This window comes from Esox lucius, chromosome 13 (genome assembly GCF_011004845.1).
Source record: "Esox lucius isolate fEsoLuc1 chromosome 13, fEsoLuc1.pri, whole genome shotgun sequence".
Taxonomy (NCBI): Eukaryota; Metazoa; Chordata; class Actinopteri; order Esociformes; family Esocidae; genus Esox; species Esox lucius.
The window spans coordinates 22,637,365-22,652,585 of record NC_047581.1 but is presented as its reverse complement, the minus strand read 5'-3'; the positions used below and the strand labels follow the sequence as shown (position 1 = coordinate 22,652,585).

General features: G+C 38.4%; 3 protein-coding genes across 3 annotated transcripts; all 3 read right to left on the bottom strand.

Moving 5' to 3' along the window:
* Positions 1-848: 848 nt before the first annotated feature.
* On the bottom strand, positions 849-3,719 carry atp5meb (ATP synthase membrane subunit eb). Its single transcript, XM_020052912.3, has 5 exons — positions 3,564-3,719; positions 3,148-3,202; positions 1,765-1,863; positions 1,254-1,275; positions 849-988 (listed from the first exon to the last, which is right to left on the bottom strand). The coding sequence occupies exons 1-5, from the start codon at positions 3,597-3,599 to the stop codon at positions 970-972; spliced, it is 231 nt and encodes a 76-aa protein (XP_019908471.1). The 5' UTR covers positions 3,600-3,719; the 3' UTR covers positions 849-969.
* Positions 3,720-3,810: 91 nt separating this feature from the next.
* Positions 3,811-8,559, bottom strand: LOC105029449 (potassium voltage-gated channel subfamily V member 2). The gene is made up of 2 exons (XM_010902819.4): positions 7,169-8,559; positions 3,811-6,551 (listed from the first exon to the last, which is right to left on the bottom strand). The coding sequence occupies exons 1-2, from the start codon at positions 8,507-8,509 to the stop codon at positions 6,279-6,281; spliced, it is 1,614 nt and encodes a 537-aa protein (XP_010901121.3). The 5' UTR covers positions 8,510-8,559; the 3' UTR covers positions 3,811-6,278.
* Positions 8,560-12,856: 4,297 nt separating this feature from the next.
* LOC105029446 lies at positions 12,857-13,960 on the bottom strand. Its single transcript, XM_010902811.2, has 3 exons — positions 13,947-13,960; positions 13,770-13,849; positions 12,857-13,640 (listed from the first exon to the last, which is right to left on the bottom strand). The coding sequence occupies exons 2-3, from the start codon at positions 13,845-13,847 to the stop codon at positions 12,984-12,986; spliced, it is 735 nt and encodes a 244-aa protein (XP_010901113.2). The 5' UTR covers positions 13,848-13,849; positions 13,947-13,960; the 3' UTR covers positions 12,857-12,983.
* Positions 13,961-15,221: the final 1,261 nt, after the last annotated feature.

Genomic DNA, 15,221 nt, shown 5'->3' with positions numbered 1-15,221 from the left:
ATTAATGAAACCTACCCTCCGCCACATATTGTGACCATAAACCAGTTAGAGTCGTGTCCTCATTCCACTCTCAAGTTGATTCAAATATCATATTCTCACTCAGTATCAACTGTGGGTGGGCTTCCAGTGTATTACCTGTTAAGCAAAATACAATAACCATTGTTAAATAAATGTCTTCCATGAAAGTTCATCTGAAACCATACAAATAGTAATTCCACAGTGATGTGCATATATTGTCACGTTCTGTGAATAGAAGACAGTTTCACCTAATCTGTAGTGATAATATCCCATGGAATATAGAAGTTGAAAGTTGTTTTTCAAATATAGTTACATTATGATGTGATCCAAATGACCTATCATGTTACGCAAATCTGCATCCCGACCATTGAAATGAGAATGATTAGCAGGCAATTACTTATAAATCACATTATAAGATCACAAGATTTATGAAATTGTATGGTCCACGTGGGAAATGGTGTTTCTGCCCCTGGGTTAAGTAACATGGTTTGTTGTGCCAGCTTGGTCCTTTAATCCCAGAACAAATAAATAATAATAATCTTGGGCTTGCTGAACAGCATTACAAAGTGGTTAACAACAGGTGCATACGTAAATGTGATGACCCTAAAGCTTAAATTGCTAAGACTTGGCACCTGTGTTTCTCAGCCATGACAACACAGTGTCAGGTCAGGTGTTCGTTTCAGCAGAAAATGTTGTATACACGAGTCATGACAGCAGATCTCAGTCCTATTAGTGTACATGACTTAAAACACAATAACAATTAGAATGATCTTTGAATTACAATATTTATGTTAATGGATGGTGAATAAGCTCTCTGAAGAGTAGTCATGTTTGATTCCATAATAGTATTTTAATAAATAAACAACTAAAACATGTTTTAGAAGTAACAGTGAAGCAAGTGCAAGGTAAATGAAGAAAGGAAAGAAGATTCAAATATTTACCATGTATCATTTATGGCATTTTCATGAGGCTGTGTAACAAGAATGCAGACATTTCTATTAATTTACAATATTACTTCTGGGATATGACAGTTCTGAATACAAATAGTAAGCCATTATTTTATGCCATATAAATAACAACATAATGAATATGATCTCCAGACAAAAACACTGATCATGGGTTAGGTGGAATGCACATAATTAGTTGAGTGTTTAATCAAGTATATCCAGAGAAAAGAGCTGGAAAATGCAGAAGTGTAAAGAGCTTCACAGTAACTTCTCCCAGATCAAGCTTACTTCAAAATGGATTCCTCACTGGCTGTAGAGCGAGCAGAGAAAAAGTAGGATGTCAACATACTAATCAGAAACAGTTTGAATAACACTTCACATTAAAAATTTTTTAAATCAAGAACAAGCAGGGTTTTGTTTTTTTTACACCAATGGCATATTCAAAATACACATAATAAAAATTAAAAAATATGAAAACATTTAATGAAAACACTTCTTGGTGCAGTTTTTCCTAATTTAGTTGCTCCTATTAATGTGTAAATAATTTATAATTGATTACATTTATTTTATCAAATATAAAATTTGGTTTATAACAGAATGTGGAAAAAGTTGTCTGTTCTTTCCAAACACACCGTACAAAAACCCAGAAATAAAACCTTTGGAGTGTAGCCCCCCCCCCCCCCCCCCCCCCCCCAAAAAAAAATAAAGAAAAAGTAGGCTTAGGCCTAACTTTCCCAATAACTAAAGAAAAAAATACAATATTATGCCAGTTATTGCTTTTCAAAACAAAGACGTTTACCTTCAGCTATTGCTTTGGCAATTCTTTCCTGCTCTTCCCGAACTTTCTTCTCCTCCTCCTCAACCCTCCTCTCCTCAGCTGCAATAGGCTTCAATTGATCTGAAATTAAATTACAGGGGGTGAGAATGTTACATGCATAACCTACATTGATTAAGTACTTCTGAAATTAAGTACTTCAAAAGCAAAGTAATCTACAAATCTGAGGTCAGTTCTATTGTTAAACAGAAAAGCTAAGTGGTGGTCAGTCTTTGCTTTGCTCAAATGTTGTGATTGTTAGCTTGTGTAGTCGGGTCCCTCATATTAAGTTAAAGGATTAGAATAATTTAGTCCTTAACTATTCAACTGCAATTTTAACCATTGATTAACACACCACATTTTACCCTTTTAAGATGTTTGTGTAAAATAAAATTGTATACTGAAAATACAAAACAAATATATCTGGTTAACTATCCACACAAGCAGCAATCCCATATTCGCTCAGGCTTAACCAATAACTCAAATAACATTGAAGTGAATTGGCTTCTATATTAAATTGTGATGATTCCCATAATTTCAGGATAAATTCTGCAGTTTCTGTAGCTGCCCTCATTTGGGCAGCTACAGTATTTAAAAAATCAAAAACATTGGCACACATTACCTTACAAAAGAGCTATGTAACATTGCCGTGTACAGACAGACCAGGGGACAGGTTTTTCAAAAGCCTTGAATATCCCTTGGACCACGCTCAAGACAAATATTAAGTGGCGGCCACCAAGACCCCATCTAGATAAGGCTCTCCTTTAAAACTGGATGACAGAGCAAGTAGGAGACAGATCAGAAAGGCTACCAAGAGGCCTATTGCAATATTGACAGAGCTGTAGGCTTTCATGGCTGTGACTGTTCAAACTGTGCACATGAAATCCAAGCAAATCTGACCCTTATGACCTCTGAAAGAATGCTTAAACTGGGACACCTTATAGCATAACAAGCCAAAGCACACCATCAAAGCTACAGTGGAATGGGCAAGTAATAAATGGTCAATGTCCTATTTTGCCCCTAGTATTGCATTTTTATTATATCATTACATTTTACAATACAAGCTTTGATTTAGTTATATCGCAAATTTGAGGTGTGCAAACCGGGTATAAAGACTTATCTTGACACAGTTACTGCAAACGTGCTTCCACCAGCTTAACTCTGAGGGTGGAGACTTCTTTGAGTTGTGTGTTATTATAACATTTTATTTCACAATCACAAAAAATCATAGTCTAAATGTGCATCAAACTGCAGCTCGGTCAAGACGATACGGGATTAAATTGAGTAAGAAATGTATGTCACCACCTAAAGAAAATCTATAGTTTCAATACAAATCCCTTCAGATAGATTAAAGGGCAATAAACTCACCATATCTCCTCTTGCCATAGATGATACCAGCTATCAAAGCGGAGTACCTTGCGGTCTGTAGTAAGACACAAATGTTGTATGATTAAAGGGTCTACTCTGATAATGATTTCACGCACTAGTCAAATGTTAGCCAATTTTGGTTGAGAAATCTGTCAAATGCCAGATGCATAAATGTTACCGGAAGAAATGTGTGTGTTAAAAATAAGTACCTACTACAGCTAGTAATTTTAGCGTTAGCTAGCAGTTAGCTCGCATGCAAGCTAACGTTAGCTTATTGACTGCCTTAAGCCGCATTAAGCCATTCATTCCTACATTGCAATACAATATAATTTGCGGTCTGCAAACAATGTAGGATTTCCTTTAAAACAAAACAAAAATGTTTCAATAGTACATTATAAAAATGTGGTAGGTCAAACCTTGATAAGAGGTGACACAGCCACTGGAGGGACCATTTTGTTGCTTGTTATAGTTGTTGGTTAGCCCGCTGCGAAACTTAGCACAACACAGCAGCCGGCATCATCTAGAGGTCACTTTACTAAAGAAAAGCATTGTGGGAAAATTGCCAGGTCTAATTTTACTATTCCCCATGAAACGTGTTATTTCTACCTTAGTTTCTGTCCTTTCACATCGTGTTTCACATATTAAATAACAAACACACTGTAATATTGTCTATCATTTTAATTCTCAATTTCAAAACCAAATATTTGTAGATTATGGTGTGACGTAACTGCCCTACGTTCCTTTCACGTATCGTAAGCGATCGTAATTTAGCCGATACGTGTAAAACGGTGTAAACCCGTGTAAACCTTTGGAGACCATAGTGTCTCCTAGTTCCACCTTCAGACTACAAGTCCATAATTTATAGCAATGATGAATAGAAAACATTTTAAACATTACACATTTGTAATAGTCAATGCTAACAATGTTGGAATGTTGTTAAATTACAATACATTTACAGTATACTAATACACTTACAATACATTTACAGTATATTGGACTTAACAGACAAAGCTAAATATTGAAGAAAGTAGAATCCCATAAGATATAGAATTCAAATTTAGCAATTAAAAACAACAACGAATTGTAGTATTGCAAACCAAAATAATGATATTGAAAGCAAAACATCAACTTAGAAACAACAGCATATTCATTTTCCCAGGTAGCCTAGGTATGCTAATGAGACATTCTTATTAACAGCAACAACCGGGGAATAATTGGGTTAACTGTCTTGGTCTGGAACAGAAAAACTGGGGATTTTAATTTGTCGGCTCAAGCAAGGATTAGAACCAGCAACTAAGATTCAACTTCTGGTTTACCCAGGGCTACTGCTGCTGTGTAAATATTGGATGGGGGCGAAGATGAGGCATTTCTGTTTTTCACCTTTAGCGAGGTGGCTGGAGAGCAACATAAAAAAGTCCGTAATTTTTTTCTAAATGCATATTCATTGCGTGCTGTATGGCCAGTAAAGTTATTTGTATTTGCAACTGTTTACAGACATGCTGGATTTCACCAACACAGTTTAAATCAATCTAAGATAATAGCTAATCTACGTTTTGTAAATCTAAGTTTAAAATGTATCAGTGTTGTGATGCACCACTTAGTTTTAAACCTGGATCAGTAAATCCATGACTAACAGTATTAAACTATAATGTTACTAAGATGACCATTTTCATCACATACAGCCTGCACACTGACTGAGCAGTAGCCTTTACAGTTTACCATTATGGAACAGTTCTCCATTCTCACCACCAAGGTTGGAAACAGGAATATGAGTACAGTCTATTAACCATAGAAGACCTGGGAGTCTAGCTTTCCTATACAATCCAGCTGCTGTTTCTGCTGTTGGATGACATTTTATGTACTGACTACTTAGACCGACAATAGCACCTGACACTCTGGTCACAGTCCTGCTGACCATTGACTTGTGGAGTCCAAAAAGGTCCCCATCCACCATTTGGAAGCATTCAATTGCGTAAAACCGCTGGGACACAAGGAGCTGTAGCATTGGAGGGACCATGCTGAATGACTGGTCCAACCTTTTGGTTTAGATGAGTAACCGAGTCCTTAGAGAAGGGGTATCTTTTTTTAAACTCTTCATTATCATAAAACTCAAACAGGTTTAGTCTCTTATTTTTCTATGAGGAACTCTGTTGTAAATTTGCTCTCTCCACCACAAATATGCTGCCATCTTTGTCTAGTTAAACTACTTCAAGTGGCAGTTTAGAAGTAATCTGTTATCTAAGTTTGAATTCCAAAAAATATTTTTGGAGCAAGAGTCAATTAAAAGTTAATCTAGGTTAAATCAGAAATACACTTAGATTAGAGGAAGGATTACATTTAACTATGATCAATTTAAATCTAGGTTTTATGTTTGGTGCAAAAAGATTTATAGATAAACCTTGATTTAACTCAGTTTAAAAGTTAATCTGTGTTGGTGCAATCCAGTCCTTGGTAAGAAAGCTTTAAAATCTGTTACTTACTTGAAAGACACTGACATTTAGTTTATGGCTAGTTTCCATTGCCAACTTTTCTTGAACATTTTAGCAACAGTGTTTAATTTGTTAGATTTTTCTTGTCATGATCTAGTGACGCCTTGTGGCAGGTTGGAGCAGAGGCACGCTAGAGCAATTGTGGTTGTTGGCTTGAGAATGTCTTCTGGGCGTTTAGGTTGTGAATACTTTGTGGCTGGGTGAATAGCGTTATAAAAACCAGAGTGGCTTTGCAAGATATGCATTGGAGGACATGCCATGTACTTCTTAAAAATGCAATAGCAATATTCATCTTTATTGAGTATATACAAGATAGGATTGCAAAATAAAATCCCACAAAAATAAATGAGAAAATCAATGTGACATCAAAGCCATTAAACACAATAGAAAATGGATAGAAATGAGTACACAAAAATAATTGTATACATACAAATAATGTGCATAATATGGGAGAGGTAAACAATCCCTCGAACCCTTTAAAGTAAAATCTACTGAAAAATGATTCCTGTCCTGGACTCCCCATCCCCCAAGACAAGCGGATAGATGGGTTTTCAGTGGTTTCAAAGTTAACATTACATTAATTAAAACTGATACTGTATGTATGGAAGATTTGACAGATATGCCTCAAAAAGTCATAAACACTTAGCTGTAGTGTGATGTGCTCTCTCCAACCCCACAACAAACTGAGATCTGCATTGCTGTCCTCTTGGCTAACCGCACTTTCCCCCGGTTCTTCATGTTTGCAGTGTACTCATGGGATTTAAGTTTGGAGTAGTAGTCTGAGAACTTGTTGAATAAGATGGAGATGGGCAGGCCATTCAATATGATTCCAAAAGAAATACAGAAAAAAGCAAAGAGACGTCCCAGAATGGTCTCTGGGTACACATCTCCATATCCCACTGTAGAGATGCTCACCTGGAGAGAAGAAACGACAAGATCATGGTTGTCTAACTCAAACTCCTTTCACTGCGAAAATGTTAAAGTGTAATCTATCTCACTTATGACATTCCTATATCCTTTCAGATAGAGATACTGTACAGGGCCTAAAGGTTTTATGACTGTATGTCCTAAGTGTTGTTTATAAGTAAGCACAAATGGCACGTAATGTGAACAAGCTCATACATGGACAATTACACATATTCCTATGAAGGTGCACTGACCACATTTGGATTTGTGAAAAGTATTATCATACAGTGTAAAGTCCACCCTGAAATAGTTTTATAGTTAAGACACCCTTGAGGAACTGTGGAAATGCCCAGTTTAAAAAGTGTCAGAACATGCAGTTAATGGTAAGTTTAACAGTAGAACCGTGTTAAAGCGTATTATTGCGATTATGCACATAGCACTAAATAGTATTACGAGGTATTACGAGGATGCAAGCCATAGACATGACAATACAGACCCAAAACCAGACCTGAGTTTGATTGCATCATAGCTGAAAAATCATTAGAATTTTACAGAGTATATAACTACAGTAAATCAAAGTTAGACTTTTAAAACTCTGACGACCTGTTCTAAACAGATACACTTACAGCGGCCCACCACCAGGCATGGGGGATGCTGGTGAAGTTGGTTTGGGGGACGTCGTGCTCCACAGTGTAGACCATTGCAGAGAAGGCAAAGATTCCCATGGCAATAAACAGGAAGAGGCAGCCCACCTGCTGGTAGCATTGGCGCAGTGTGAATCCAAATGCTCTCAGTCCTGTAGAGTGGCGTGCCAGCTTCAAGATACGAAAGATACGCATCAGGCGCATGATCCGCAGCACCTGACCCAGCTTCCCTACCTGTCCCACTGTCCTCATGTCATGTTCGTGCTTCACATAGTCATTACTGTCAAAGCACTCTAAAGCCAGCTGCAGGTACTGTGGTAGGATAGCGATCAGATCCACTGTGTTGAGCATACTCCTTGCAAAGGTTTGGAGGTCAGGTGTGGACACAAGCCTGAGCAGATACTCCATCGTGAAAAAGGCAATGCACAGGGACTCCACATATTGAAAATAGGTCTTTCCACTCAGTTGGCCAGAGGGAGTCTTGTACTGCATCTCCTCAACTGTGTTTAATGTCATGGCCACCAGGGAAACCACGACAAACAAGCTGGAGGTCAAGGCCGTGATCTTGGCAGGAACAGAGGAGAAAGGTTTCTCCATCAGGTTCCAGATCACTCTACGGCTGTAGCCCATGAACATGTCCTGAAAAAGTTCCTCGTTTTCCTCGATCTCTACCTCAGCCTCCAGCTCTCTCTGGATTTTAAGTTGCTCGTTGATTTCATCCTGTCGCTCCTCAAAGGAGATTCGGCAGCAGCGGTTGGTGTTTTTGATCCTCACGCCCCAGTAGTTGATCTCCTCCAGGAAATTCCGCGGGCACAACTCATCTTTTATCCATAATACCCCGGTTCTGTAAAAGGTGAAGATGTTGTTAAAAACTTCAGGATCCCTGTCAAAGAAGTACTCATTTTTCTTGACTTGGTAGTCATCACACAGGTCAAGTTTCTTGTTATGGTCCGTGTAGGTGGCAAGCCGTCCGATCCTAGTCTTGGGGTACCTTGCTGCCAACCGGTAAGCAATCTGATAGCACTTTCCCCCAACATTGATGTTCAGATTGTAATTCTTGGTGGGTGAAGCTAGCCTTGAAAAAGGAGTCAACGGCCTCTCATCTTCCTCCTCTGCATACTCTGCATAGATATCATAAATGTCCCTGCTCAGTTCTTGCATGGAATTCCATTCCTTTATGCACCTATCCTTGACGAATGGAAGGGTGATGCCTTCTGAGGGTCTCCTAAGTCCAGCACTAGATTCAGGGCCGGTGACTTTGTAGTTGGGAAAGAGGCTCTGCCTCCTATTCCACAGGTTGATTAACTTTCCACTGCTCCCCATGTTGATGCCTACCACAGACTACGCAGACAGACAGCTCGTTCAAATCTTGGAGCATTACATCTCTAAACCCCTAAACCCCCCCCCCCCCACCCCCCCTGCATGGTTAAGCACATGCAGTGAGTGTGAGGCGGTTGTATTGCGCGCCACAGCCTGATCAGTGTTGCTGACTGAGAGAATGTGTGATTACAGAACATTTAAAAACGATTATGTCCTCTTCCCATCCCAAGGTCTCTGGCCCTGTGAAGTCTGTCCGGTTCATGACGCGATTCATCAACATACTTTTTACATGAGTCTGTAAGTGGTATAATCAAACTATTGCTATGTACAGAATGAAAAAACAGAGGAAAAATTATTATGTATGGATAGAAAAACCCACTCATCATTCCCTGAGTAGGTTTGCTACAGCGTTGTTTTTGACCATTGCATTTAATGTTTGTCCACTGATAGTGATGAGCACATCATAAATTCTGGCCGAACACTGTGCTCCAAACGGGAATCCATTGATTCTTAAGAATTTAAAGCTGAGATGATTATCTCCTGTCATGGAACAAAAATGTATTAATCCCACCAGTTTCGCTTGAAATACAATACATTCATTTTGGTTTTCAATACATTCATGTTATTTTTCATTGGGACTCATTATTGCCAAATTGTAATGACACAGAGACCCCTTTGCATAAGAACAACTATGGCGTGGGGGTGTTCATTAAAGAGGATAAAGTATTTAAGATGGTAACATGCTCTCTGTCTAAGTGGACAACAGGTGGCTTTATGTTCTCCCCCAGCCTATCAAAATCAAGGCCACAAGCTGACTTTGACAAAAGAAATGTTCAATCACAGAAATTGTTGCAACTACACCTGAATAACAGAACTACAAAAACCTTGACAAGAAGACTGGTTCTAACTGTGATCCATAAAACAACTAACCCTTACCCTAACAACACCCGTATTATTGCCTAACATAACATGGCTTGACAAAGGAATCCTCTTATAGGATATCAGATTATTGACTTGCTGATTAAAATATCAGCAAAGAATAAGACAAGCACATGTACTAGGCCAACGACACTATCATTAGATTCTTATTTCTTCACCTCTGTTCCCCTCACTGTCTTTTGGTTATTAAATCAATGTTTGGGTTAAAATTATTGTGGAATAGTTTTGACATGTAAATGGAAGTTTAGCTTACTGAGGGTTGTGGATGGGTCAATCCACCAAAGCCTTGCAGAATTCCGCTGACCTCACTTTGGAACAAGCTTTTGTTTATTGCAGTGTTATTGAAACATTTGTGAAGTTATGTGAAGAAAATGGGGTGCTGACCTGTTGCACTTTGATTATAATTTATATCTGGTTGTCATACATGAAAGTTGGAACATAAAAAAAATGGTTATCTACTCATATAGTCTTTAATATTTACAGCACAGCCAGCAGAGTACTTTCCACCAAATGGAGTGCAGTTCCATTCTAGGATTCCTGCTACTGATTCTATGTAGACAGTATTTCTACATCTGCATTATTTGCTCTCTATGGCTTTAGGCTGGGTGTCTGTATAAAACAATTTGTGACAATTGCTTTATTTAAAAGGGCTTCATAAAACACATTTGATTGATTGTGTGTTATTTACTAAGTAGACATAGTAAGTGCCGTAATTAGAAAAGTTGATAACCGGCATCCCAAATTACATCCTATTCTTTATGAAGTGTTCTACTTTTGACCAAGGAATAGGTGCGGTTTGGAATTCCGACAGAGACTTACAAAACCTAGAGGGCGCTCAGTAATATGCAGTATTAATATAGCCATGGGTTCACAGGGATTTCAGCAGAGCTTCATTTGTAAATCGGGAGGACCCAGAACACATTGGGACGCGCGAGAGACATGGATCAGGCGGGCAAATCGACGCGAATAAAGCACATCGGTCACATCGGTAACATTGGTAACGCAAATAGCGGACAACAAAAAAACGTTCACAATCTTGTCAGGCACTGCTGAGGCAGCAGGAAAAAGCAACTTTATTACGCCTGATTGCTTCTAGTGGAGTGTTTACAGTGCAAAGCGAACACAGTGATGGAAAAAGACAAGTCATGCGCAGCAGACCTGATCTGTGAAAAGTAGGTGACTGGAAAAGTTGCATAATGCTAAAAATAACCTGGTAGAATATCACACAACTAATTAGGTTAATTGGCAACAGGTCAGTAACAAGATTGGGTATGAAAAAAAGAACATTCCAGAGAGGATGAGGCTTTCAGAAGTAAAGATTGTGAGGGGTTCACCACTCGGTGAATGACTGCATGGGCAAATTTAAGAGGAAATGTAATAACAATTTAAGAATAAGTTTTCTCAATGTAACATTGCAAAGAGTTTGGGGATTTCATCATCTGTGGTAAATGATACCATTAAAAGATTCTCTGTACACAAGGGACAAGCCTGAAAACCAATATTGGACGGTTGTGATCTAAGGGCCCTCAGGCGGCACTGCATTAAAAACAGACACAAATCTGTAGTGGACAGCACTGCATGGGCTCAAGAACACTTCCGAAAACCATTGTCTGTGAACACAGTACATTGTTGCATCAACAAATGCAAGTTAAAATGCTACCACGCAAAGAAGAAAACATTTGTAAACAAGATCCAGAAACGCTGCTGCCTTCTCTGGGCCCGAGCTCATTTAAGATGGACTGAGGCAAACTGGAAAACTGTCCTGTGGTCTAACAAATCCAAATTAGAATTGTTTTATTTTAGGGAATCAGGGACACCTCGTCCTCCAGACTAAAGAGGAGAGGGACCATCCGGCTTGTTATCAGCGCACAGTTCAAAAGCCAGCATCCGTGATGGTATGGGGGTGCATTAGTGCACATGGCATTGGTGACTTGCTCATCTGTGAAGGCACTAATAATGCTGAACAATATATACAGGTATTGGAGCAACGTATGCTGCCATCCAGACATCTTTTTCAGGGAAGGCCTTGCTTATTTCAGCAAGACAATGCCAAACCACATTTTGCACGTATTACAACAGCATGGCTCTGTAGTAAAAGAGTCCGGGTGCTAAACTGGCCTGCCTGCAGTCCAGACCTGTAATTTTCCCAAAATAACAACATTTCTCAGTTTGTGCCATTTTCTATTAAATATAGGGATAAAGGATTTGCACATCATTGCATTCTGGTTTTATTTGCATTTTACGCAGCATCACACATTTTTGGAAACAGGTTTGTGTATACTGTAGATTAAAATACATTTTATTACACATCCTTACATTTGTTCTGGTTCTGCTGTATTTGACCACTTTCCAAATAAGTTGTTAAATGTTGTTCTAGAGAAAATCAGGAGCTGGGTGAATGATAAGAGCTACTCTGAGGATATTAATGTCAAGATATGCTGCTCTGTTCTCATTATCAGATGAGTATGCATTGTTCAACACAAGTGTCTTTGAGCTGCTCAAAAGCATAGTAATCCCAATGCATCAGATTACGGACTATTATCATCTCAGGACAAATGTTTTCATCTAGACAGTGTTGCAGATGCATTTACCTTCTGCTGCCTTTCCTATGGTTAACGGAACAAAAATGGTGCATATTGATCCATGCACACTATATAATATACAATAGGAACATAAAACCATACACTTTAAGCGTTAAGAAGTTTATTCAGTGTCTAAGTATTGAAGAAAAAAATGTGTGTTACAAGTGGCAAACATACAATAATTGCCATGTGCTCTGGTATCTCTGAATAATAATGTATCTTTCACTGGAGAAGACAACAACACTCAGTGTACAGTATCAGTCATTACATTAATACCAGTAGTTAAATGAAATGGATCACTGTGTCTTTCCAGGGCTGGAATATAGAATGGGCACACAGGTCCCAAAAACATTTATTAATGTATTTATTTTTATTTTTTATTAGATAGCATATGATAGCGGAATATATAGAATGGCATGCATTTAGTAACATTTCAAGTGTCATGATGCAGCATGTGCTACACCACTAGGGAACTGGAATTTCTTCTGCCTGCACCCTGTGATAATGTGTTCTCCAACAACATAACATGGGGCCGTCTGGAGGTCAGTGCTGTAGTCTGACCTCATGTCTTTATTGGTCAGACGCTCAGTTGGATGCAAGAAAAACTTTACAGTACACATTTAGATAAGGATGCTAATTTAACCAATAATTTATCATCATCCAATGACAATTGAGTAAAATTGAGTAAAATGGGTGCCTTGAAAAATTTGAAAAAGCTATAATCTTCTGATCCCCTGAAATAGGTTTGCAGTATAATCAAGCCTATGAAAGGGACAAAAGATTTTTTAAGAATATTTATTTAGATCATGTTTTTAAAACGCATGTCCTGTTTATGTTTTTTTGATAATATTACTGCCAAATAAAATTGATCAATCACTCTTGAAAGATACTTAGCCATATGACGTGCAGGAGATTATAAGTATTTGCCAGTAGCGACAGTAAAGCACTTGCATGCTTTAAATGCTATCGCCTCTAGCAGGAACCGGCTGAGCCTGAGGGCTGGTTATGTATACTACAGTAAAACAACCTGGCACAACAGACATGCCCTTTGTTGTTACCAACGGAACTGTCTGCTGAGGTGTTAGGCCTTGTACTGTGTAGACTGGTGGAGGTGTCGACTGCTCCATAATGGGTTTGTGGTATGGGGCTGGTGGAGGTGTTGTGCCTACGTGGAACTCTTGGATTGTGGTTGCCTCGGTGACTGAAGGCAACGCTGTTATAGCCAGAGACGTAAGGTTGGTTATGACATCCGAAGACAGACTGGGAGTGTCTGTTGCTGTGATGTTTACTGGTTGTTGTGAGGTTGCCTCAACATCAGTCCCGTTTAGTGAGTCTGCCAAAGAAGTTTCAGTCTCATGTGCGATTTGTGAAGCAATCAAAGTATCATTAACTGCTAAGGCTGTTTCAGATGTTACAGCGTTGGTGTCTGGTGGGTCAGTCACCTCCTGGGTATCAGGTATTTCCGCCTCTGTGCCAGCGACCATTGGCTGATCATTGCCCGTCTGTGGTGGCAGGCCAGTGTTCTCTGAAGAAGACTCGTTGGACTCAGAGGACTCAGAGGATTGCATGCTGTCAGCCACCACGTTTCTGAACTGTAATCCATGCAAACTGACCTGTTTTCAACCATTTAAATAATATATTAGTTTGGAAACATAGCAAAGCACACTTTTTACACATTCTCTATTCACTGAATTTGGCTAGGCTATAGTACCATATAAACAGATTTATAAGGAAAGAATTACCGGCTTTGCAGATGCTACTGCCAACACAAAGAAGAGGTAAAGAGTGATACTCAGAATCTCCACTTTCTTTTCCTTCATTTCTGAAATAAAAATAATGCACATTCTAGACTACCAGTGGTTCATGAAAAACATGAATCCAACATAACAAAACATTTAGTACGTTACTCCAAGCATTACCTTGATTAGGTTGATTATCCTATCGTCTTCAGCATATGTTTACAGTCCCCAAAAAATGTATAGTTTGTGTTCCTGCTGTATAACCAGTTCTGATAAAAACTGTAGTATCAAGTACAATGTATGAATGAACACTAACGTTTGCTTGAATGGGGCATGCTTATATGCATGTTTTCTTGCGTGGGATAAACCAAGTATCACTGCATGATAATACATTTGCTGACTTATTACCATGGTAATATTGGTATATCCTTTAGTCTATATTTGAAATCCTCCAAAGAGTTGACTTAGAGAGAAACAGAAATAAAATGTAGACAGATGAATCACTGTCACTTAAAGACAAAGCTAATGTATAAGCTGAGTAAACATGTTTTTGTGGTTTCAGAATTTTAAAACAAACAACAACAAATATTCATATAATTATAGACACAGCTTCATGACCTACAGCAATATACTGTCATGAGTCGAGTCATTACAGGAAGAATAATTGTTTTAATGCTAGCAATCCACCAAACCAAAGAAACACCCTGCATTAATTTCAGTAAACACAGAAAAACAAGTAGACAATACAAACTTGGCATAAAACGAGGAACTACAATCCTATTGCAGGGTAAAATACATTTATCTGAACCTAACCCCTTTATTATGCACTACTCTATAACACTGACTCAGTTCCCACTTGACCACGGTCTTATTGATCAATTTACTATTTAGTGTCTAGGTTGCTGCCTAGTCAATTTAACTCTACCACATGTACACATCTCCCTCAAACAATTTTGTATATGTTTTATCATCATATTATAACAATGTTTTTCGTTTTCATGCTTATGCATTTCTTACTTTTATTGTATTGGGAACTGGCTCCTAAGTGAACATTTCACGGGCGATCTCCACACGTTTTAGCCCTGGGAAGAAGCCCTGTGTATCTCAGTGAGCATGTAACCCAACATTTGATTCATTACCAGACATTTACAGGTAGATACACTGTGATATTAGAGCACACAATTTCAAGTGTTTGTTTTACTCATTTATTGCAGATAACCGCTCAGTATTTAATGGAAGATAGAAATATGCAGAACATATTATAAGAACAAATGATTTACAGAATGTCCACAGTTCTCAATCTGTTAGTCATTTTGTTTATTCTTCAATGTTCAAGAAAATAATCAAGAAAATAAATGCTTTTTTAAAACAAAGCCTCCTATCAGACACTGTGAAACCAGACAAGAGGCATGTCTTCTTTTATGGGCACATATGGGAAAACGCCCACTCTTTAGA